General features: G+C 38.1%; 1 protein-coding gene across 2 annotated transcripts in view; it reads left to right on the forward strand.

Moving 5' to 3' along the window:
* Positions 1-5710: 5710 nt before the first annotated feature.
* USP32 (ubiquitin specific peptidase 32) overlaps positions 5711-26014 on the forward strand; it is a 332680-nt gene continuing 312376 nt past the window's right edge. The window contains exon 1 of one of the 2 annotated variants that reach the window (XM_077165036.1): positions 5711-6227. In XM_077165036.1, coding sequence (XP_077021151.1) covers positions 6170-6227 — 58 coding nt within the window. In that variant the 5' untranslated portion in view covers positions 5711-6169. The remainder of the gene's footprint in view (positions 6228-26014) is intronic. The other variant, XM_077165035.1, reaches the window with a different exon arrangement.

A 26014-nucleotide genomic window follows, 5' to 3' on the forward strand; every position in this document is an offset into this window, starting at 1 on the left:
CTGTCCCTTCTGTAGCTGCTCCTTGGAGCAGGGTTGAACTTGATTATCCTATTCCACCATCTTCCTGGAACTCCCAACTTTGCCAATACTTTTAAATTAACTACTACCCAACACACCCTGGGATGTATCTGGGCATTTCATTAAGTTATGCAGAATTACAAGCCCTTCACCATTCTGGGCTCCATGTATTTGGATTGTTTAAATGAACTACCCAACAGGTTGTGTGAGATTGTACACCACATAAAATTTAGGTTTTGGGCAAAATAAAGCTCTCTCCCTTGGGTCTCATACAGTAAATGAAGTTATAAAATACACTGTCATTCTTTACCTTATCTTCTGAATTACCTTAGTCCCAAACAGATTCGCTTTTTCTTATCTCTGGTGACCATTCTATTTTAAATTGTGACCTTCATCCCAGCATTTCCTGTCTCTCTCCTCTGCAAATTGTTTCTATTTTTTTCAGTGACTAAAACAATGCCTGGAACGTAGTAGACACTTCGGATTTGTTGAAGGAGTGAAGGAACAGCAGATTCCTTCAAGACTCACATTTTCCAGGTTCCCTCTACTACTTTTAGTTTGGACAATTACTTTTCCCTATTCTGTTTTCATAACATCCTCTATTATAGTACTCGATTATAGTACTACCCAGAGGCTTTTTCTTATTCATTTTTTATCCCTCATATTTAACACTAATCCTTGCATACAGAAAGATTAATAAATGTTAAAATGAACTATCTGCAACATTTATACTAAAATCTGGGGCAGTGTGAAGATGCTAAATAGGACTGAGTGAGAGATTAGTCAGCTTAGTCTTTTTAATGCGTATTTCCTTCTTTCTCTTCTACCTCCTGCAGGACCGATGTTTGAACATAGTTGCCAAAAATTTTTTGCCAACTATGATTTTATAGTTTTCAAATCCTTCTGGAGAAAAATATTGGAATTTTTAAAGATGTTGTTGGATCAGTAACACCAAGCAAAAAAGTTCTATCTAAACCCAGAATCACAATTTACATGCTATATATTTAATTTCACTTCCTAACTTCTTTTAAGAGTCTAAGAATTTACCCCATCCATGCTCCCACTGTAAATACTGACATATCCCAAATTGTAGCAAAATTAGTAGCAATTAAACATCTACATGTAGGCAGGAGCATCTCTGCCTCTTCAATTAGCAGAATAATAGTTATTGATCAAAGGAGGCCAGGAATCAAGAAAGGGACAACTCAGAAAAACAGCAGACTGGTAGGTCAATAAATTGGGAACCAGAATAAAGGCATTCTACTAAAAGGCAGGGGAGAGAAATTCAGCCTGAACTAAAAATAAGAACAGGTTTGAGCTGGCAACATAATGTTTACATTTCAAGAGACTGTGCAATGATGGAAAAAGCCTGATTGAATTAAATTCTCCCATTTACTAGTGGAAGAAATCAAAGTCAAAGGCTCATAGCTAGTTAGAGACTGAGTTAGCATTTCTCAAATACCAAAGAAAGGATATTAGAATGAGAAACTGGTCTTAAAGATGAGTTGACAAAGCAATTCAGAACGTAGAGACCTAGAGCTATTCAGAAGCTTGAGATATCCTATCTGTTCAAAGCTGTTTGCGTTTTAAATTGCCAATTAGCATTCAATTAATATACTCATTTTCAAGCTTTCAGTTTTTCATTGGAGGAGACTGGCCTAAAAGCCACATTAAAAGGAATAAGGAGGTCAGAGGAAAGCTAAAAGGGAACTACTTGATTTTTCAGGAGCTAGCAAACAAGGAGCAGCCACTGGCACCATTGTCCATAAAACCCACTCCCTAATTTTTTATAAACTACTAATTTGAAAGACACAAGTACAGCTTCCTTGCAGATGGGACAGAGAAGGGCAATATATGCAAGTATCTATTTGAGTCCCTGTTTTCAATTCTTTGGGGTATATAAATAAGAGTGGAATTGCCAGTTCGTGGTAATTGTTTAACTTTTTGAGGAACCATCGAACTGTTTTCCATAGTGGCTGTGCCATTTGAGAAGGGCAATATGGAAATATTATAAAGAATCAACATTTACTCACAGGTTCAGTGAGAAATGTAAATTGTTTGCCAAGCATGAATTGTGGTGTAAGACAGAAAAAGAGGACCTGCAAAGTAGGCCTAAATTAAAGGCCCTTACTCTGAATGTTTTATTTATTTATTTATTTATTTATTTATTTATTACTTCTTTTTCCATTCTTAGTTTTAGCCTAGGTATATTTTGAATCCAAAGCTGTTAGTTTTATTTTATTTTCCAATTTCAGGTGCCCATTTAAGAATAAATAAAATAAAAGAACATTCTTTTAGATTAGAGAATGATATATCATTAGTCTTATTCTTCCAATATTTTGTCCAGGTTTAATATGAAAATGGACTTCATGTCTATAAAAGCAAGGATTATGATTCTTTGTTGCAAGAATTTGTTACAGGTAAAGAGTAATATAAAAAAATAGCTTAAATTGATAGTTAGCAAAGGTGGGGGAAATTGGCTTTCTCCTATACTTTCAATTAGAATGTAAATTGGTTTCACCTTTCAGGCAGCCAATTTGGCAACATCTGTTAAAACTTTAAAAGTACATACTCTTAGACCGCTGCAATTCTACTTCTAGAAATTCCATCTACAGATATAGTTGTATAGTTAAACAAGGATATATATACTAGGATATTTACTGCAACAATCTTTGTAATACTGAAAATCTTAAAATCTAGTGTTTCTCAGTAAATCATTACACAGTACGCACACTGGAACACTGTTCTAGTTGCTAGCTTTCTCTCCTGGCTTCCTGTTTCATGAAGCTCCCTGGGAGTCATTTTCCTTCTTCATCTCCAAAGGTCACTGCATGGTAGACTCTCTGCTTCGTGATGCTGCAGCATTCTCTGCTCTCTCCGAATCGCCGATCTCCAAAATGTTTCCTCTTTTATAGGACTTCAGAAACTAATCAAGACCCACCTGAATAGGTAGAGACATCTCGTCACCTAATCCAGTTTAACAACCACTCTTGATTAAATCACATCTCCAGGGAGATGATCTAATTATGGTTTCAAACATACAATGCTGAATAGGGATTAGAAGAAAGGGCTGCCTTTACAAAATGGGATTAGGATTAAAGCATGGCTTTTCTAGGGGTCACACATCCTTTCAAACCAGCACAAACACTATGCAGCCTTAAAAAGTAAGGTAGATTTATATATTCTGACATGAAAAACAGTCTGAGATAAATTTCTGAGTGAAATAAAGAAACTGCAGATGAGTGTGTAGACTGAAAAATGGTGTCAAGGTAGATGCACAGTTTATATGCATGGAAAATGTGATGGGCATAATCAGAGAAAACTCCCTGAATACACAATGAGCCAATGGTTACCTCCTGAGAGTGAGAGTGGGTTAAGCAGGAAGTGTGGTCTCTTATATATACTCTTGGACTGTTTGAAAAAATGTTTTTTACAATGAGCATGTATTAATTTCATTAAAATACAACAAAAATAGTTTAAAGTGCTTTAGTGTAAATAAAAGTTTTAATGTGACTATACCTTCATATAGTGTCACTAAAAAGAAACAAGATTGAGTACATAAGCCATACTGGAAAATCCATTACTTTATTGCATAATCATACTTCATGTACTTCTGGCCTCACTTTATGGCAATCAATTTATACACAAATCAGACGTTTGTTCCTTTCCTTTATTGTATTGGCTTCCCTGTCTCCAGTTTAATCTTCTTTGACAGTGCTAAAATGACTCTGCTCTATTCCTATGCCATTTCTCTGAGACTGCAAATGGAAGAACACCGTCATTTAGGTTGCACAACTGGAAGTATAAATTACATGGCACTCTCCCATGCTTTAAATCTTCCTATGGGAAACCCTTTCACAGACATGTAATTACAGTTAAAGCAATGGTTCCTTTAGTACAACTTTAGCCAGGTGGCTGGCCAATTTTTCAACAGATTGAATGAAATTATAATGAAACTGAACAAAATGATTAATAGAATTCCTTTCTTCCTGACAAGTAGACTGTAGATTTTCTACATCATCAAACTTAAGTAGTGTATTAATTTTAAGTTGTAGAGGGATGTTTCTAATTTAGCTGCCTGATACTGTATAATACAAACCATAAGCAGGTTTTAATCCCAGTTTAGCATTTAAAATTCCCATCAGACATATCTGCTTTATTGCCTTCAATAATACGCTTAATTTAACTCAAAGGAAATATAGTATTTCTTAGTTCATCGCAACCCACAATTTTTATGTGTTTAATACATAACTCTCTAGTGTGGTGAAAATATTTATGGCCATAGGGGAAGAAGAAATTTAAAAAGTCGTTGGATGTCAGCACTGCTCCAAATCTTATTACAAAGCTTATATTCTATTCTTTCCTGAGTATTTTTGTACTAATTTACTACCTCATGAGGTTAATTCCAATTTCAGTCCCATCTTTCAAGGGAGGCAAGTACCACAAAGAAATAAATTTGTTTCCAATTTCACTGTAAGTCAAGAGAAGCAGATAATACAGGCCTATTTTTTGTATAGCAAGGTCGCCTTTAGGTACTGAGTGTTTAGGAGAGTAACAATGCCTACAGTCTATTGCAATTGAACTCTTGAGGGTGTTTTTGCCCCAACAGCTGGGCCCTTTCTTTATTCACTTCCCAGTTAAGTGCGTTAATCTCAGAACTCTGCAGGCTGAAGATGACTGAAGACTGGAGATGTCTGTCTACAGCGCACTAACAACCTGGGAATTAAAGGCTTTGCTGTACATCCTCAAGCCCCTCATTCATACTAATCTGAGATCTTAAAATTACATGCCTCATAGTGAACTGGAAAGGTCAGTGCTGTGACTGATACCACGCTGCTGACCGGGTCTGTCAGTAAAGTTGAGTAGAGAAAGACAGAGTATCACCTTCTTTCTCTTGCAGGACATTTTAGACTCTGTTAGCTTTCAGAACTAAAATCATTTTGCTGTCCCTCAATTATCTGAGTCTCAGCTAACCCAAATGATTATTTTTCAAAATTGTTCCCTTACCAGGAAGTCTTAAATTGTGCCTTTCAGGATGAAGATTAATGAAAGTAAACCAAAGAGTTTAAAAGCAACTAAGTTATAAAAAAAAAAAGCAAATAGTTTTCTAAATCTTGTTACCCTACCCTCCTCTATTTCCGGTGGGGAGCAACTCTTGGGAGGCTAACATGATAAACCCATTGCAGAGAAATTCCCAAAAAATGTTTGAGAGGTCAGGCTCCGAACTGAAGGTGGGCAGAGGAGCAGCTGGGCCAGATGGAAAAAAAAACCCTAGAGGTGAAATAGGGTAGGGTGGGTCGGAGGCGAGTCGGCAGCGATGGAGTAACGAAAAGGAAAATATTTTTTGTTACAACCTTCACTTTCTTCAGGGATCTCCCCTTTAGGATTAAAAAATCCTCTCGTTACAAGAAATCCTTGACACTCTCCTTTAACTCCCTTCCAGTAAAAAATTCCCTTAGCGTTAAGAAATTTTCTGTCTGTCCACTCTTTTCTCTCACGAACCCCATTCCTCAAACCCCTTCGTTCCCTAAGATTACTCCTCTCTCCCAACATGGATCTCGGCCACCACCTGACCAACCGTCGACGGCTCGCGCCCCGCCCGTCTGGTGGGAGTGAGAGAGTGAGACAGAGACAGAGAGAGAGAGAGTGAGAGAGACAGTCCTCGCGCGACCCGGAAGTGACCGCCCATCCCTGGCATAGGCTCCAGGGCATCGCAGCTCCGGATTGGCGGTTCGGCCGTACCCTACGTTCCTTCGCGAGGTTGGCGTGGGGCGGGGCGGAGTGTTTGGCCTCTGGCGGCCATTACCCGGAACTATCCCCGGCCTCGGGTCAGGTGACCCTAGGCGGGACTGGCTGGAGGGGGGTGGGGGAAGGGAAGAAGGCAAGAGGAGGGAAGGGACAGAAGGGGAGGAGAGAGGAGAAGGGCGGAGACGGAGGGAGGGGAAGGGGGCGGGGTGGGAGTGGGTCACGTGATTCGGCATGGAGGCGGTGGCGGCGGCCGGGAGGAGCCGCGGGAGCAGAAGCCGCACTTGTTAGTGTGAGGAAACGAGGGGTTCGAGGGACGCAGCACCGTCACCCAGGGACGCCAAGGAGAAGGCGGGGGGTGGGGGCGAGATCAGGCTCCGACCCCCGGCCGAGGGATGAGGGGAGCATGGGCGCCAAGGAGTCACGGATCGGATTCCTCAGCTACGAGGAGGCACTGAGGAGAGGTGAGGGGGGAAGGGTCTGGGCGAGCTGCCGGGGAGGCCCGCGACGGGCTGGTCAGAGGGTGGGTAACCCGGGAAAGGGACGGGAGGTTGAGGGCGTAGGGGCGTCTGAGGCGGAAGGGAAAGGAGACCGGCAACAAGGAATATCATGGGGGAGAGAATATCATTGGGAAGCAGTGTTTGAAAATTGGAACTCTATGGAAGGGGGCGAAGGTTTCCAGAGAGAGAGAGAGAGAGAGAGAGAGAGGGGTAGCAGGCAGTAGGCAGGGCCATGCTCGTGTTCTCTAGTGGCGTTATCATCTTGGACGTGTCAGGGAAGTCCTCTTCTCCCCTTTTCTTGGATGGCCTCGGCTCTGCCAGCCTACCTCATCCTTCACTGCCATTTTTTCATATCACTCCTTCATAAACACCTTCAGCAACACCCTAACCTCGCGCCTACCCTTGACTGGAAGGGAGAGGGGAGTCAGCAGCAAAGCTCTGTTCTTTTTGCTAGTGGAAGACGCTTCGTTTTGGAAAGTCTGCCTTTTCTGAGGGCCTTAGCCGGTCTCTTGGGCTATCACCAATTCTTCCTGAAAAGCCGTTTGAACGGCCAACTTTGATAAGAACGATCTGAAATGAAGTTAGAAGAGAATGGACAGCTGGTGTTGCCACGAGACCTTGTCTTAGGTTTCATTTTCTCAGACGTTGGCCAAATCCTTTTATTGCATTCGATTTTAGTCTTACTCCCACCCCTTATAAAATGGCATTCGGAAATCCAGCATTCTGATATTGTGTTGTATCTCCCTTTATAAAGAGACTGGCCTTGCTGCTTATTGCCTCTGATGTACAGTATGTTGTTAACAGTCCCAACCCCCACCACTTAACTCTGTTACCGCTGTCGTGAACATTAAAGCACACTCTCCCTGGAAGTGACTATTGCACAGTTTATGGCCTGCATATGACTTAATTTTTCATGACTGGGATTTGAGTTTGTCTGTGTATGCTTGTATTTCTTTTCAGCATTTAATGGGTCTTTCTCCATAAGAAGTGAAGAAGATTAGGGGTTAGAGGTAAACTGTTAACAGGTTTCTTAGTCAAACCAACCTTATTCCAGTTGATGGCTTTAGTATTTAAAGATCTAAAGTAAAATTTAGATTCGAAGACAGCATTCAAAATGCTTATTTAGTAGTGCACTCTTGTTCATGTCTGGGAAAAAGGTAAATTCAGTGGGCCATCACCTGAAAATTGGTACAGAATTTAGATATATTGGCTGTAGATTTATCAGAATAACATTTGCTTATGTTTCTTTTTTTTTTTTCCTGTGGAGGAATGTAATGTTTGTTCTTGTTGATAGTATCATTTGAACCTTTTCTCCTTAAGATGAGAAATATTCCAAATTCTTGATGTGTTTCCAGTCCTATTAGTTTATTCATTTCCCAGGTTATTTGGGGGCCTGACAGGTCTGGTCTCAGTTAAGCAGTAGCTTCCATGGCATGAAAGAGGACATTAGTCAAACTTATTTTCAGCTTAAAACTAAGTGTTTAGTTTCTTAAATTTGAGGGTGTGATTATTGTGATGTAGCTGGAATTTTAAAATTAAACTTTTCTCCAACCCCAACCTGCTTAATCTCATATACAACTAAGATTGCACCTTCAGATTGTAAATCTAAATGAAGTTGATAGTTGGTGTTTTTAAACTGTTCTGATTGAAGGTCCTTATGCAATTTGTTACGAAGTGTCTGCCTGTTGAGTTTTGAAACACGAAGAGATAAGAATATGTTGAAACCTTATTTGTAACTATTGTTTGAATGAATTAACATTTTAACAGTTTAGCTGCAGAGGAAAATTAAAACAAGAGAGAGAAGCAAATTGATAAAATAGCATTTCTAAATGTAAACCAGGAGGTTCCCCTGCTTTTTAAAGTAGGGTTATTTTAGACATGAGACTGTTCAGTAAGTTTCAGGGTTTTTACAGAATTTGTTTAGTAATGTTACAGAGAACTTTGTAAAGCTTTTGATTAGACTAAAAAATGGTATGAGAACTTAGTTTGATCTGCTTGTTTATGTTGTATAAGATAAATTGAGGGGGGTAGGATTTGATAAATATTTATTATTCCAATGTGTGTTACGTGAATCATAGTACAAATAAAAAACAAACTTGATCAACTACTGGAATACCTCTCCCCTTGGCTTTACTTAAAATTAATGAGCACTAAATAATGCCTAGCCATAATTAGGTAGTGTTAAAAAAAAAAGTCAAGCAAGTATATATTACCGGATGCAAATAAGACATTTCAGACAGTTTATCTTGTGAGGCCTTGGAAATGAATTATGTTAATGACAGATAATATTTACTGGGCCTAAGTGAAAGAGTAGTGTACTGACTTCTCATTTACATTTCGGATGTGCCAGAAATTAGGAAGATTGGTTTTGCATACAATTTTAGCTGTACTGTGTATCAGTTATATAACAACAGTTTTCTCAAAGCATATCTTTAGGATGGTTTTAGGGAGCTGCATTAGTGGCAACTTAATTTTTGGTTTGTATCTACATTTCTTAAAATATTTTGATTAGAACACAAACGAGCTTTCCCATGAGTACTTGACTGCATGTGTTTTCTAGGAAAGGCTACCTGGTGTATTTCATGGTACTGAGAATTTTAGCAGTTATCTTCTTCACCTCTTTACTTCATTCATCTCTTTATGACATATAAGGTTGTGACTTGTGTATTATAAGAATGTATTTTAAATGCTTGGAACATAGCATTTTAAAAACATGGAATGAAAAATGAGTTACCATTTAGAACATTTTAGAACTCTAAGGAACCTTAAAAATTTCCACTAATTCTTTAGTTCTTCCCTGCTTCTTACTCCTTTCTTTCACCATTCTGGAAGCTGAGGATGTTAAAGCTTTTTATACAAATTGAATTAAAATAATTCTTAGCTTTTAAGTTGTGGTTATAAAATATAGCAGATGAATTTCTTCTAATCCCTTTAAGTAGAATTTGGCACTTACATTGAACTAAGTAGCTGGGTTACAAACTGTACATATCAGAAAATCAATATTTTGTTGATTCATGTTTTCATATGTTCATTTGCCCATTCATTCAGTAAATCTTTGTGCTGGCTATGAGGTAGGGACTGAAGAAACAAAAGATGATTAGGACCCTTTCTCTAGCAGCATATTGCCTGGGTCAGTGATTTCCATAGAAGTTATGTACCCTTCAAGAGGTATACAGGACCATCCATGGGGAGTGAAAATAAAATGTTAGAAATTCTATTTATAGTTTTACATTGTGTATGTTTGACAATGTATATAACATATTCAAAAGGAATATATGTAAATAATTTACAAATGGTCAGCATACAGTATATAAAGTGCTATAGCGCTGTTGAAGAAGGAAGTGCTGTAGGAATGCAGAGTGTGTGAATGTGTTTGTGTATGTTTACGTGTGTGCTAACCTGGAAATTTTCATGGAAGAAGTGGCATTTGAGTTGGGTTTTGAAAGATGAACAGGAGTTAGGTCATAGGGAACCGAGGCCTGGATGTGTGAAAATGAAAGGTACGTTCTAGAAGGGTGATTATCTTGGAGCTGATGTTGCATGTTGGTGGAATGGGATGGGAATGTTTGATAAATTTGAAGGTAAAAAGGTAGATTATAGCTTACCCATGAAAGATCTTGATGCCAGATTCCAGTGTTTGGACTTTATCAAATAAAGTATGGGAAACCAGTCTTTGAATTTTTTTTTTTTGTATACTCTATTGCAGGGGTCACATTTCATTGTTTTTCCATGTGAGTATCCCATGTTGCAGCACCGTTTTGTTGAATTTTTGTTGTTTGTTTGTTTTTTGTGAAGTACATGGGTCGGGAATTGAACCCAGGTCTCCGGCATGGCAGGCGAGAAATCCACCACCGAACTACCATTGTACCCCCAATTCTTTGAAAATTCTTAAGTGGAAAAGTCATATAATCAGATTTTCTTTTTTAAAAAGATAACTATTACTGTGAAGGTGGATTAAAAAGAAAGAAACGAAACAAGGAGGCTACTGTACAGTAGTCAAGTGAAAAGTGAGAAGGCGAAGAAGATAGAGGGAGGTGTACGTCTAAGATAGAATTGCCAAGACTTGTTGACCTGTTGTTAGGTGGGTAGAGAAAAGGACAGACTGAGGTTAACTCATGTTTTGATCTGGGGAATGATAAAAAGTAGTGGTGGTGGTATTGATTAATTTTATTTTGGGTAATTGAGATGTATTGTTCCTTCTTTCATACTTAAAAAGTGTTGATATTTACCAAATGTTATTTTTTAGTTCTTTATTACAATTATTATGCCTTTTATTCCCAGTCTTAGTACTTGCTGTTCCTTGTGTGTTCTTAAATGCCAAGGTATAACATGTAGTTACTGTGAATTCATGGGAATCTTTTAACCATCTTTTTGGGAAAAAGATCAAGTCCATTTAAGCCTCTTGGTGAATCTGGAATCTGCTAAATTGTAAAATCTCTGAGGACCATGCTTATTGTTACATCTCCAGTGCCTAGTAATTCTGTAATAGCTAATATTTAATTTTTACTCTGTCACAATGTTTTAAGTCATATTATATGGATTATTTCTTTTAATCTTCACAACAATCTGAGGCATAGGTACTTTTAATATCTAGTTTTATGGAATAGAATACTGAGGTTTAGAGAAGTTAATTTAAAAAGCCACCTCAACTACTTGTCACCTTTTAATGCTACTAGATGTGCATCAAGGTGTATATGTGTGTGTGTGTGTGTGTGTGTGTGTGTATTTTTTTTTTATACCAAAGATAACTCTTGAATACCTTGGATTTATTGGACTCCTTTGAGTTTATAATAGTTTTTTTTTTTTTTGAGAAAGAGATATCTAAGTTAATCATTCAGCTCTTAAGTGGCTTTTTAATCCAGCTCCATAACCTATAACTGTAATGACATCTCTATATACCTCTAGCACTTTACTCATTTCATACCATGTAGGTAATAACTGTATGTGAAAGAGTTTAATTTCCTAGTCACTTAATGTTTGCTGTGTCTGCGGTAGGTGAAGATTCCAACACTTTTTAAATTGTTTGTCCACCAACCCTGTGATGTTTTAAAACCTTGTACTCCTTAACCAAGATTTTGTTCACCAAGTTTCATAGTATTAAAACTTCATTAAGGTTGCACGGGTGGTTCAGTGGTAGAATGAGCACCTGCCAATCTGGAGACCTGGGTTCCATTCCTGCCCATGCATTCCCCCCCCCCCCCCAAAACAAACAAACAAACAAAGCAAAACCAACACTTCATTAATATTGTACTACTTATGGGATGATATTAGCTGCCTTAACATAATATATGATTCTATAATGAAAACTGAATCTCACATCAGGGTACTTTCTGGGATGTTTTATTCTCCCTTATTAAAGCATGTACTTGCATTTATCTGATTTTGTTATATTTATTCTGTGAACTCTTTAGTGTTTGTGAGGAATTGTAGGTTCTTGTTAAGCCTTTCGAAAGCATACCTAGCAACTCATATTATATGTAAAGAGAAAGTAAGACAGTTTCAAATTAGTCTGCTTGTATGTAGTCATCTAAGTAATTACAAAGATATTTTTCTTCATACTTTCCAGTTCATATATTTAGAGTGTCAGTGACAAAGTGACAAAGAGGGGAAGTAAATGCACCACCGATGAATCCTGGATTTTGGAAAATGAGTGAAATGAGGTGACATCATTTGATGGTCAGTGATCTCCCCATTTGCCAAACTGGACAGCTTTTGTTTTTTCTTGTTTATCGTCTGTCTTTGCGCTTGCATAGTGAGACCTCACAGAGACAACACTCGGTTGCCTTCCAGAAAGATGTGTAAGTAACTTAGAGTTGGGAATGTGGTGATCACAAAGAGCCTCTCAGGAGGAGAAAGAGAAGATTTTTGGCACTTGATTATATGATAGTTATGTCACAGGAAAAGTTAGGAAAGTGATTAGTGTTCTTGCTGCAACTGTAGAAAATCTGTTTTTTTAATTGAGCCCTAGAGATCAATGCTGAGAGTTTGGGTTAGAACCTTCAATGTTTAACAGTTAGAGTGGTGAAGTGACTTATTTATGAGTTAAAAATTGGTAGTTTGGTGTGGTATTGAAAAGGCTGAGGTGGAGACTTGACAGTTCTTCTCATATTGTATACAGGAAGTATGGCTTATCTTTTCTGTGCTTGTCATTGTTTGTGTTTCTCCTTTTGGGCTTCATGATATTTAAATTGACCCATTCTTTCTCTTTCTGCATACCTGTAAGTTCTCTTGGTCTTCTCACATAATAAGAAAGTGGTCTTGGAGAGCAGAGATAGATAGTTAATTATGGACACAAAAGCCTGATAAAACTAGCTTTTTGATTATTTACTGTTATTCATAGTCAGAGAGCTGTTTATTCAAAGATGACTAGATTCAAGGCTTTCCCTTAACTTCCTTCTTTATTGAGGATTAAATATCATTAACATAAGGTTCTCTTTATTTTAGGGAAATTCCAAATTTGCAACTATCTTGTGAAGAAGGTTCAGGAATACTGATATTTAGAACCTTGCTATAACATGGTTCTTGGAGTCCTTGATATTGGAGTGCATTGAAAGCAAAACTGCTAAAATGAGGTTTTACAGAGGAAGTTCTCCAGCTTCTCTTTTCATTTCTATTAAAAGAAGTTATATTGTCCTAGCATCTTACTCCTTTGAAAAAAGCCTTTTAAGGTTTGCTATGGTTTCTTATCTTTCAGTAACGACTTTCTCTTGTGAAGGGGTCTGGAGAGATTTCATTATGAAAAGAACCTTCTATCAGAGACTTTCTCTGTGATGGTAAATGGTACCAATGTTCCATGTAGTTGCTAAAGCCAAAAATCTAGACTTATCCTCAGTTTCTCTTTTTCTCTCACTGGCTGACCTACTCTTGATCACCCAGTTTTAATCTGTCACCAAGTTCTGTTAGTTTGGTATCCAGTCCAGTCTGTTAGCTTCTGTTTGTCTTCTCTGCCACAACTCTAGTCCAAGCCACCATCATTTCTTGCCAAGGCCCCATGCAGAGATTTCCTAGTTTCACACAGCAGCCAGTGTAATCTTCTTACAATCCAAATCAGATTTTGCAACCCCTTTCCTTAAAATCCTGTATTTACTTTAGAATAAAATATGTAGTCCTTATAATGGCCCTTGCTTAAAACCTCTTTCATAGTACTATTCCTCTTGCCTTTTGTATGCTAGCTATACTTGCTGCCTTTTTTGTTGTTTACATACTTATCTGCCTGAGGGCCATTGCATTTGCTTCTCTCTCAGGGCCTGGAGGGCTGTTTACAAATCTTTATTTGTTTGGTTTATTCTCATACTTGAGGTCCCAGCTCAAGATGGCCAGGCCATCCCTTATCACTTGTGTGAAGTAATCATCTCCTGTCATTGTTGCACTGTTCTTAATAGTTCATTTATATCCTTTATCATAATATGTAATTATCATATTTATTATCAGGTGCATTGTTGAATCCCCAGTGCCAGGATGAGTGCGGTGCCTGGTGTCTTTAAGTGCTCAATAAATATTGGATGGCTGGGTAAATGTATAAAAGAAAGAAAATTACTTTCACCTGATGGAGAGAAGATGTGGTGAACTGTCAGTTTTGCAAGGTCAGGGATGGGATATTGAATGCTGAGAGAAATTAAAAATACCAAGTAATAAATCTATTGCAAAATTTCTTTTCCTTTCAGCAACTTTGAAAAGTTTGTGTTAAAAGTTTTGAATGATAATTTAAAAATGTGATGTCCTTAAAGGCAGTATGTAACTTTGTGTCTTTAGTTCAAATGCTTGGATAACCAATTAATATAATCTCCTGAGTAGTCACTGATACTAAGTATTGCATTTATGAACACTTCAGAATGTCTTATAATAAAAAATTTTAATAATTTTGGTCATGAGATGATTTATTTTTTGACCTTCTTAGTGGCAGGTATCCTGCTGTCTTATTTGAGGTACAGTATTCTGTAGCATTGCTTTGGAAGCTGAGGAAAAAAGTTCATGTCGGCATACAGAGATACTCATTGGTTTTAAGTGATATCTGTGATTTTAAACTAAATTTTATGAGTATTTTTAGCTCCTTTTTTGGTCTAAGATTATTTTTCTCTTAAATTTATTGGCTAATGCTTTTTTCGTTCTTTTTTAAGTCTTTAATTTTTATTTTTATCAGAGTGATCTATGCATATCATTTAGAATCAAATGGTTTCAGGTTTTGTTATGAAAAACAGACTCCTCTACCTACTTCCAATTTTTCTCTACTTAAAGGTCAATACTTTTAACATTATAAATTTATTTATTTGATCTTTATTATCTTCATATTTTAAGATACATGCTGATGTTGCTTTTTTCTATTTAAGGCATATTTATTGACTTCCAATTATTGAAGATGAAGATTAAACTCTTTTCACAGTCACTGCCCTCCCAAACTCCCGAACATACTTATATACTCCTCCTATCTTTCCATTCCCTCATCCTCTGTATGTGTGTGTATAAATAAATTTTGGTTACATCATTTTTCAGTGTTTATATAATTCGGTCTTTATAAATTAAAATAATTTTTACATCTCTGCTCACTCTTTCTGCTCTGTAGTTGTTTTTTATTAAAAAGTTTCTATTGATAAAACAACGTAGAAGCACATACATTCTTTTTTATTTTTTTAAAAAAATTTTTATTAATTAAAAAAAATTACAAGAAACAAACATTCCCAACACATACACTCAGCAATTCACAATATCATCACATAGTTGCATATTCATCATCATGATCATTTCCCAGAATATTAGCATCAATTCAGAAAAAGAAATAAAAAGACAGCAGAAAACTAAAACAAACAGAAAAAAAAATTTTATATACCATACCCCTTACCCCTCCCTTTCATTGATCACTAGCATTTCAAACGAAATTTATTTTAACATTTGTTCCCCCTATTATTTATTTTTATTCCATATGTTCTACTCATCTGTTGACAAAGTAGATAAAAGGAGCATCAGATACAAGGTTTTCACAATCACACAGTCACATTGTGAAAGCTATATCATTATACAATCATCATTAAGAAACATGGCTACTGGAACACAGCTCTACATTTTCAGGCAGTTCCCTCTAGCCTCTCCATTACATCTTGGTTAACAAGGTGATATCTACTTAATGTGTAAGAATAACCTCCAGGATAACCTCTCGACTCTGTTTGGAATCTCTCAGCCATTGACACTTTGTCTCATTTCACTCTTCCCCCTTTTGGTCGAGAAGGTTTTCTCAATCCCTTGATGCTGGGTCTCAGCTCATTCTAGAGTTTTTCTCAATCTCTTGATGCTGAATCTCAGCTCATTCTGGGATTTCTGTCCCACGTTGCCAGGAAGGTCCACATCCCTAGGAGTCATGTCCCACGTAGACTGGGGGAGGGTGGTGAGTTTGCTTACTGTGTTGGCTGGAGAGAGAGGCCAGATCTGAGCAACAAAAGAGGTTCTCTTGGGGGTGACTTTTAGGCCTAGTTTTAAGTAGGCTTGACCTATCCTTTGTGAGGTTAAGTTTCATATGAACAAACCCCAAGACTGGGGGCTCAGCTTATAGCTTTGGTTGCCCACACTGCTTGTGAGAATATCAAGGATTCAACTTGGGGAAGTTGAGTTTTCCCCCGTTCTCACCATTCCCCGAAGGGGACTGTCATGGTTAGGGACAGGTGTCAACTTGGCCAAGTTATGGTACCTGTTCATCTGATTGGGCAAGCGCTGGCCTGTTTGTTGCAATGAGGACATTTCATAGGATTAGGTCATGATCACATCAGCTACATCCACAGCTGATTCCATTTGTAATCAGCCAAAGGGAAGTGTCTTCTGCAATTAGTGATGCTAAATCCAATCGTGGGAAGCCTTTTAAGGAGGACTCAGAGGAGACAGGTTGCATTCCTGCTTTGGCTGGTGAGCCTCTCCTGTGGAGTTCATCCAGGCCATCCATTGGAGTCATCGGCTTCGCAGCCTGCCCTGTGGATTTTGGACTCTGCGTTCCTACGGTCACGTGAGACACTTTCATAAATTTTATATTTGCAAGTGTTCCCTGTTGATTCTGTTTCTCTAGAGAACCCTAACTAATACAGGGACTTAGCAAATACTTTTCCACTCACTGATCAAATCATTCTGGGATTCATCAGGGTATTACCTGGACAAACCAACAAAATCTCATGTCCTATACAAAGTTCCATGTACTTAAGGTTTTCAGTCAACTATCTACATAATATATTAGGAGACGTACTTGTCAAAGTATAAATTTGTACCAAGCAAGCATTTTTTGCTTAGTCTCACACATAAGTTGAAATTTTAGAATATTAATTACCATCTATTTTCAGCACACTGCAGTAATGACATTCCTTTGTTCTTCCTCATGCAAAAACATTTTTAAAATTTGTACATTTAGTCACTATCATTAAACACTCTAGGAATTCCTAAATTATACCATCTCAATCTTTATCGTCTATCTTTCTTTGTGATTTCATTTATGCCCCAGCCCTCCTCCCTCTATCATTCTCATATGCAGCTTCATTCAGTGTTTTAACATAATTGTATTACAGTTAGGTAATATTGTGCTGTCCATTTCTGAGTTTTTATATTTAGTCCTGTTGCACAGTCTGTATCCCTTCAGCTCCAATCTTACCCTATTTCTATCTCCTGATGGTCTCTGTTACCAACGTAATATTCCAAGTTTATTCACTAATGTCAGTTCATATCAGTGAGACCATACGGTATTTGTCCTTTTGTTTCTGGCTAATCACGCTCAGAATGTCCTTAAGGTCCATTCATGTTGTTACATACTTTGTAACTTTATTCTGTTTTACAGCTGCATAATGTTCCATCTTATGTAAGTGCCACAGTTTGTTTAGCCAACCGTCTATTGATGAACATTTTGGCTGCTTCCATCTCTTGGTAATTGTAAATAATGCTGCTATAAACATTGGTGTGTAAATATCCATTGTGTCCTTGCGCTCATGTCCTTTGAGTCGAGACAGCATATAGATGGGTCCTGTTTTTGAATCCATTCTACCAGACTATGGCTTTTGATTGGAGAGTTTAATCCATTAACATTCAGGGTTATTACTGCATGGGTAGTACTTCTACTATTTTGCATGTCATATCTAATTTTCCTTCTTTTTACCTTTACTCTTAGTCTTTCTTTACACTCTTCTCCACACTTCTGTCTTCTGTCTTCGTATCTGTCTCTAGTGCTCCCTTTAGTATTTCTTGCAGAGCTGGTCTCTTGGTCACAAATTCTCTCAGTGATTTTTTTGTCTGAAAATGTTTTAATTTCTCTCTCATTTTTGAAGGACAATTTTGCTGGATATAGAATTCTTGGTTGGCAGTTTTTCTCTTTTAGTAATTTAAATATATCATCCCACTGTCTTCTCGCCTCCATGGTTTCTGCTGAGAGATCTGCGTATAGTCTTATTGGACTTCCCTTGTATGTGACAGATTGCTTTTCTCTTGCTGCTTTCAAGATTCTCTCTTTCTCTTTGACCTCTGACATTCTGATTAGTAAATATCTTGGAGTATGTCTATTTGGATCTCTACTCTTTGGGGTACGCTGCACTTCTTGGATCTGTAATTTTAAGTCTTTCATAAGAGTTGGGAAATTTTCAGTGATAATCTCCTCCATTAGTTTTTCTCCTCCTTTTCCCTTCTCTTCTTCTTGGACACCCACAACACGTATATTTGTGCGCTTCATATTGTCTTTCAATTCCCTGAGTCCCTGCTCATATTTTCCCATTTTTTTCCCTTTATTTTCTTTTTCTTGCCAGATTTCAGATGTTCCGTCCTCCAGTTCACTAATCCTATGTTCTGTCTCTCAAAATCTACCGTGGTAGGTTTCCATTGTTTTTTTCGTCTCTTCTACCATGCCTTTCATTCCCGTAAGTTCTGTGATTTGTTTTTTCAGACTTTCAATTTCTTCTTTTTGTTCATTCCTTGCCTTCTTTATATCCTCCCTCAATTCATTGATTTGGTTTTTGATGAGGTTTTCCATGTCTGTTCGTATATTCTGAATTAAATGTTTCAGCTCCTGTATGTCATTTGAATTGTTGGTTTGTTCCTTTGACTAGGCCATATCTTCAATATTCCTAGTGTGATTTGTTATTTTTTGCTGGCGTCTAGGCATTTAATTACCTTAATTAGTTTATTCTGGAGATTGCTTTCACTTCTTTTACCTCGGGTTTTCTTGCTGGATGAATTTGTTGTCTATCTGTTCTTTGACATTCAGTTCAGTTTTATCTGGATCTCGAGCTTAAGTTTTGTTTAACAGAGGAGAATTTTTCAGTTCTTGTTTTCTTGTTTCTTGCCCTGCTTATGTGGTGCCTTCCCCCCCCACCCTTAGGAGGGTCTACTTAGATATTATAGACCCCAGCCAGATTTCCCTAAACCAAACTGCCCTCCTATCAGGAGGAAAGAGTCACCTGCATCGGTTTTCTCTGAGCGTGAGACCCAGTAGGTTGAAAGACTTTCCTGTGAAGTCTCTGGACTCTGTTTTTCTTATCCTGCCCAGTATGTGGTGCTTGTTTGCCTGCAGGTCCCACCAGCGTAAAATGATGTGGTACCTTTAACTTTGGCGGACTCTCCCTGCTGGGGGCATGGTGGAGACAGATGAGAGGTTGTAGGCTGGTTTTAATGGCTTCAAATTACCAAGCCCAGGTTTCTGAATTCCTTGAGAGAGGGATTCCACCTGAGTTGGGCTTCACCCCTCCCCTGGGGAAGGCACAGGCTCCAGACAAGCCCCCAAAAGAGCTCACTTCTGCCTATGCCTGGGGCAGTTGCAGCCTGAGAAGTCCTGCCGCTATATCCAAAGGCAGTCAAGACTTTGTAGAAACACAGCCACAAAAACCTCTGTTTCCTTCTTTTTTTCCCCCTTTTCCGTCAGCCCTGCCCCCTTGGTGCCAGGGCAAAAATGAGCAACCTCCGCTTTGACCAGGTTCACCTAAGCTGGGGTCCTGTTTTCAGTAGTCAGAATTTGTTAATTAATTCCACAATTGGCATTTGATTGTGCCCAGTTCCTGCTGCTGGTAAAGTCCTTTCCTTTCCCCTCTGGGAAGCAGCCTGTGGGGGAAGGGCGCCGGCCGCCGCAGCTTTGGGAACCCATGGTTCTGGGGGGGCTCGCAGCTGATCCAGCTGGTCCAGGCTGGGGTATGCTGTGTGTCTGGTCACTGATGTGGCCCCAGGAGCTGTTCTGTTCAGTTTCTGGTTATTTAGTAGTTGTTCTGGAGGACGATCTAAAATGCGCACATTGTTAAGCCACCATCTTGACCCCGAATCAAGCACATACATTCTTAACATACAAGCATTTCATACATGGTGTACAATCAGTGGCTCACAGTATCATCACATAGTTGTATATTTATCACCGTGATCATTTTTTAGAACATTTGCATCACTCCAGAAAAAGAGATGAAAAGAAAAAAAAGAAACTCATGCATACATATCCCTTACTCCTCCCTCTCATTGACCACTAGTATTTCCATCTACCCTATATATATTTTTTTCTTTTCTTTTCTTTTTTTTGGCGTGAGCAGACTCCAGTAATTGAACCTGGTCTCTGGCATGGCAGGCAAGAATTCTGCAACTGAGTCACTATTATCCACCCCCAATATTTATTTTTTAACATTTGTTCCCCTTATTATTTATTTTTAATCCATATGTTTTACTCATTTGTCCGTACCATAAATAAAAGGAGCATCAGACACAAGGTTTTCACAATCATGCAGTCACATTACAAAAACTGTATCATTATACAATCATCTTCAAGAAACATGGCTAGTGGAACACATTTCTGTAGTTTCAGGGACTTCCTTCTTGCCTAATATACCTTAAACTAAGAAGGGGTTATCTATATAATGCATAAGGATAACCTCCAGGCTAATCTCTTGACTCGGTTTGAAATCTCTCAGCCACTGACACTTTATTTTGTCTCACTTCTCTCTTCCCCCTTTTGGTCAAGAAGGTTTTCTCAATCCCTTGATGCCGAGTCCCAGCTCATTCTAGGATTTTTGTCCCACTTTGCCTTGGGAGTCATGTCCCATGTAGAGACGGGGAGGGCAGTGAGTTTGCTTGCTGTGTTGGCTGAGAGAGAGAGAGGCCACATCTGAGCAACAGAAGAGGTTCTTTGGGGGATGATTCTTAGGCCTAATTTAAAGTAGGCTTAGTCTAACCTTTGCTGGGATAAGTTTCATATGAATAAACCTCAAGGTTGAGGGCTTGGCCTATTGATTTGGTTATTACCACTGCTGCGAGAATATCAGGAGTTCTCCAAATGGGGAAGATGAATTTCCCCCCTTTCTTGCTGTTCCCCCAAGGGGACTTTGCAAACTCTGTAGTTTCTTAAAGCTTCTGGTTTTATTTGCCCCGGGTAATTATTCTTAAAGTTCCTTTGTAATAATCCCTATGCTTGATCCCTGGGCCTGTGGGTCTTTTTATTTAAATATCAGGACAGATTCATTGCAGTGATCACCTAGAGACTAGGGTGGAGTTGGTGAGGAGGGTGTGTGTGTGTGTGTGTGTGTGTGTGTGTACCTTAGAATACTGTTTTCATAATCATGTACTACTAGACTATAAAACTCTGAGGGGAGGGGCTTGTCTGTTTTGTTTACTCCTGTATCCCCCACTTGCATAGTCCCTATGTTATATTAGGTATTCAAAAAATATTTGTTGAATGAGTTAATTGCGCATCAAAGCAGTCTTTTCTCAAAATGAGATTGAACTTTTAGAGGAAACTTAGTACAGGATATATGTGTGTCTGTATACCTTGAGGCTTAACTTTTTTTTAATTTACTTTTTTTAATTGTAAAAAATAACATGTACAAAGCAAAGAAAGAAAAAGCAATAATTTTCAAAGCATATTTCAACAAGTAGTTGCATAACATATCCCAGTGTTTGTCATGGGCTACCATACCACCAGCTCAGATTTTTCCTTCCAGCTGCTCAAAGCACTGGAGGTTAGAAGAAATATTAATATAGTGATTCAGCAGTCATACTCATTTGTTAAATCCTACTTTCTCTGTTGTATCTCCTCCTCTTCCTCCTCTCATCCCTCTCCCATTCTCTAGAGATCTTTAGGCTTTTTCACATTGAGAAGAGGTGTCAGCACTTAAGAATAGAAGGCTATAGTCAGTCAGTAATCTTGGAGAGGCTGGTCCCTCTGAGTTCAAGCATTCATTTGGCCTAGGAACCCTCTGGGAATTATAGGTTCCAGGGAAGCAAACTTAGTGCATGAAACCTTTATAGAGTCTCAGTTCCAGCCCTAGGTGTTCTTAAGAGTCAACAGGAATGATGTTGGTTGAGATTTAGCAAACCATGGCAGTTAGCACTGTCTAAGTGAAACTTGCATAAGAGTACTCCAGAATAGTCTTTTGAAACTATTTGATCCATCTTGACCACTAAGGCTTTATTTTATTGCCCTTTTCCTACATTTGGTCCAGAAGGCATTGTTGACCACACAATGCTAGGGCCAGACTCAGCCTTGGAAATCAAGTACCACATTGTCAGGGAGACTTTCACCTCTGAATGTCAGGTCCCATGTAAGAAGGACGGTAATGATTTTCCTTGCAGGGTTGGGCTTGAGAGAGAGGCCACGTCTGAGCAACAAAAGAGATTTCCTGTAAGCAAATCTTAGGCCTCGTTATTGGTAGTCTTAGCTTCTTGCCTGCAGAAATAAGTATCATAAGGGCAAGCTTCAAAATTAGGGGCTTGGCCTATTTTCTTGGGAGTCTGTAATGGTTGAGAGGGTACCTGCCCTCTTTGGATTCTACCAGTACTTTTTTTTTCTTTTTAACTTTTTTTATTGTATAATATAACATATATACATTGCAAAGAAAGAAAAAGCAATAGTTTTCAAAGCACTCTTTAACAAGTAATTACAGGACGGATACCCGAGTTTGTCATGGGCTACCATACCATCATCTCAGATTTTTCCTTCTAGCTGCTCCAGAACATTAAAGACTAGAAGGAATAAATATTTTTTTGTCATCATAATAGACTCCTCCACCCCTTTTTTTTGTGAAAAATAGCATGTTTACAAAAGAACAAATTTCAAGGCACAGCACAACAATTAGTTGTAGAATAGATTTCAGAGTTTGGTATGGATTACATTTTCTCAATTTTAGGTTTTTACTTCCAGCTGCTCTAAGATACTGGAGACTAAAAGAAATATCAGTTTAATGATTCAGCAATCATACTCGTTTGTTAAACCCTACCTTCTCTATATAACTCCACTATCACCTTTCATCTTTCTCCCACTCTTTAGGGGTTTTGGGCTATGCCCATTCTAACATTTTCCTATGGAAGGGATTGTCAGTAATAAAGGGTAGGGAGGTGGAATTAGCTCATGTTCTAGACAGGCTGAGCCCTCTAGGTTTCAGGACTTACCTGGTCCAGGGACCCATCTGGAGGTTATAGATTTCTGAAAAGTTACCCTAGTGCCTGAAATCTTTGTAGAATCTTATGTATTGCCCTAGGTGTTCTTAAGGATTGGCTGAAATGATTTTGATTGGGGTTTGGTAAGTTATGATAGGTAGCAACGTTGAACTGAAGCTTGCATAACCTATCAGTACTTTTTAATTATCAGTGCACCATGGTCTGAGATGTATTCCTGGTGCTATGTTAAGCTGTATAGAATTACAAAGCCTCATTACTGTTTTGGATTCCAGGAATTTGGGTTGTTTAAATGAGCTTTCCAGACAGGATGATTTAGATTATGTATTATAGAAAATTTAGGTTCTAGAAATAATAACCCTCTCTGCCTTTGGTCTTATGTAGGAGGTAAAGGTCTTGAGTACATACACTATAATCTTTTATTCTGTATTCTGATTTACCTTAGACCCAGCCAGATTGATTTCTTTTTTTTTTTTAACTGGATAGTATAACATATATACAAAGCAAAGAAATAAAAAAGCAGTAATTTTCAAAGCACTCTTCAACAAGTAGTTATAGGACAGATCCTAGAGTTTATCATGGGCTACCATATGATCCTCTCATATTTTTCCTCCTAGCTGCTCCAGAATATAGGAGGCTAGAGGGCTTAAATACTTTATCATCACAATTGACCTTTTTCCTTCTTTTTTTTTGTAAAAAATAACATATATACAAAAAAGCTATAACTTTCAAAGCACAGCACCACAATTAGTTGTAGAACATATTTCAGACTTTGACATGGGTTACAATTTCACAATTTTAGGTTTTTACTTCTAGTTGCTCTAAAATACTGGAGACTAAAAGAGATATCAATTTAATGATTCAGCATTCATATTCATTTGTTAAGTCCTGTCTTCTATGTATGATTCCACTATCACCTTTGATCTTTCCATACCTCTCTTTGAGGTTGTTTGGACTATGACAATTCTGTATTTTTGGTATTGGAAGGGTCTGTCACTAATATGGGGTAGGGAGATGGAACTATCTGATGTTCTGGAGAGGCTGGGCTAGGTTTCAGGACTTACCTGGACCAGTGAGCGACCCATCTGGAGGTTGTAGATTTCTGGCAAGTTACTCTAGTGCCTGGAATCCTTGTGGAATCTTATATATAGCCCTAGGTGTTCTTTAGAATTGGCTGGAGTGGTCCTGGTTGGGGGTAGGCAGGTTATGATTGGTATAGATTGGTTTCATTTTTAACTTTAATTGAGGCCAGCTCTATTTTTTGGTTACTTTGATTAGTATTATATATAGCTATGCTAACTTTCAGGGTTGTAGCACTCCATTTCTGGGTGTTAGGAGTCAGAGACTTATTGAAAGTTACAGGGAAATATCAGCTGATGCACGTATAACTCAGTGTCTCAGAACCTAGAAATACATTTACAACTTCATACTTAGTGTGGCTGCTATAAGGGCTTACATTCTAGGCTCTAATTTTCTTGTAAGTATTTTTTGAAAGAGACCTTAGCATATTTGTTCTTTCGTTTCTTGCTTATTTTGCACAACACATTGTCCTGAAGGTTTATTCAGATCATTGCATGTCTCTTGACATCCATTCTTTTTGTAGCTGTACCATATTCCATCATATATATATATTATATATGTGTGTGTGTGTGTGTGTGTATATATATATCAGCGTTTGCCACTCTGCCTCTTAGTCATTGTGCCCTTCAGCTCCCTACATCTATTAGGTATCATGGATAATGTCCAAAATAAACAAACCATGTCTTATTGTATCCTCACTTTGTTGTACAATCAGCAGCACTCTTAATTTTAGACAGTTTTTATTAGTCCCTAGCAACAAAGAACCAAGAAACAGCGTCACCAACTATCAAATTAAAACTACCCGTTACCGCTTATCCCTCCCCTCCAATTGTTGCCCCTGGTATTGTTGTGGTACTGGTGATATCTTCCTGTTAACTGATGGCCATAGCATGCATTTTTAGTTTTCCGCCATAGTCCTCTACTGTTGACTCTTTGTCCACTATCAAATCTTTGAAATAGTTCATATGAGAACTTATTTATAACTTTAGATCTAATAAGTGGGATACATGGTACTATACATCCCCTTTCAATCATAATCGCTTTCACTATGGTAATAACACTTTTATCTATTTCCTTGCATTTAGGTTCAACCTCTTTGGGTAGCCTTTCCCCCATCTCTAGCTTTTTGTATCTCTAGGTCTGCTGTATTCTACAGGGTAACCTCTGAGATTACTTTTACCAGTCAGAATAGCAAAATCGTACAGTATCTCTCTTTTTGTATCTGACTTATTTCACTCAGCATTATGTCATTCATCCCATGTTGTCATTTGCTTAAGGACCTCATTTTGTCTTAGTGTTGCATAATCTATGTATGTATATAACACATTTTGTTTATCCACTTGTCTGTTGATGGGCGCTTGGATTGTTTCCATCTTTTGGCAATTCTGAATAGGGTCACTGTGAACATCAGTGTGCAAATGTTTGTTTCTGTCAGTGCTTTCAGCTCTTCTGGGTATATACCAAGTATTGGTATTGTTGTGTCGTAGGACAACTCAGTATTTAGTTTCTTGAGGAATCACCAAACTGTCCTCCTCTGCGGCTGCACCATTATACGTTCCCACCAAAAGTGAATAAATGTTCCAATTTCTCCACGTCCTTTCCAGCATTTGTGGTTTTCTGTTTGTTTAATAGCAGCTATTCTTATAGGTGTAAGGTGATATCTTATTGTTGCTTTAATTTGCGTTTCCCTTATAGCTAATGAAAATGAGCATCTCTTCATGTGCTTTTTAGCCATCTGTATTTGTTCTTCAGAAAAATGTCTATTTATATCCTCTGAGGCTTAACATTTTGTATATACATAGGAATTTTTAAAATTTACTTTTTGCTTTTAAAAATGGATAGTTGTATTAAACATTTGATTATATAATTTTTGGCTTTCCTTTAAACATAGTTTCGGAATTTATTGGTGAGTAGCTGTGGTAGGAAGCCATGGTGGGCTTGTAACGGGTTTGTTTTAGTTTGCTAAAGCTGCGTGAATGCAATATAGCCGAAATTGGCTGGTTTCTGCAATGGTTATATATTAATTTACAAGCCTGTAGTTCTGAGGCCTTGAAAATGTCCAGATCAAGATATCAACTGGCGATGCTTTTTCCCTGAAGACGGTCTAACAGTGATCTTGGGTTCCTCTGTCAGATGGCAAGGGACATAGCTTTTTTCTGCTGATCTCTCCTTTCTCTTCTGGGTTTCATTGCTTTCAGCTTCTGGCTTCAGTAGCTTCTTCTTTGTTTCTGTGGCTTTTTTCCTCTCTGTCTTCTGTGTGTGTCCTTCTCTCTCAGCTTTTGTGTCTTTCTCTCTGTTTT

Source organism: Tamandua tetradactyla, chromosome 6 (assembly GCF_023851605.1).
Source record: "Tamandua tetradactyla isolate mTamTet1 chromosome 6, mTamTet1.pri, whole genome shotgun sequence".
NCBI lineage: Eukaryota > Metazoa > Chordata > Mammalia > Pilosa > Myrmecophagidae > Tamandua > Tamandua tetradactyla.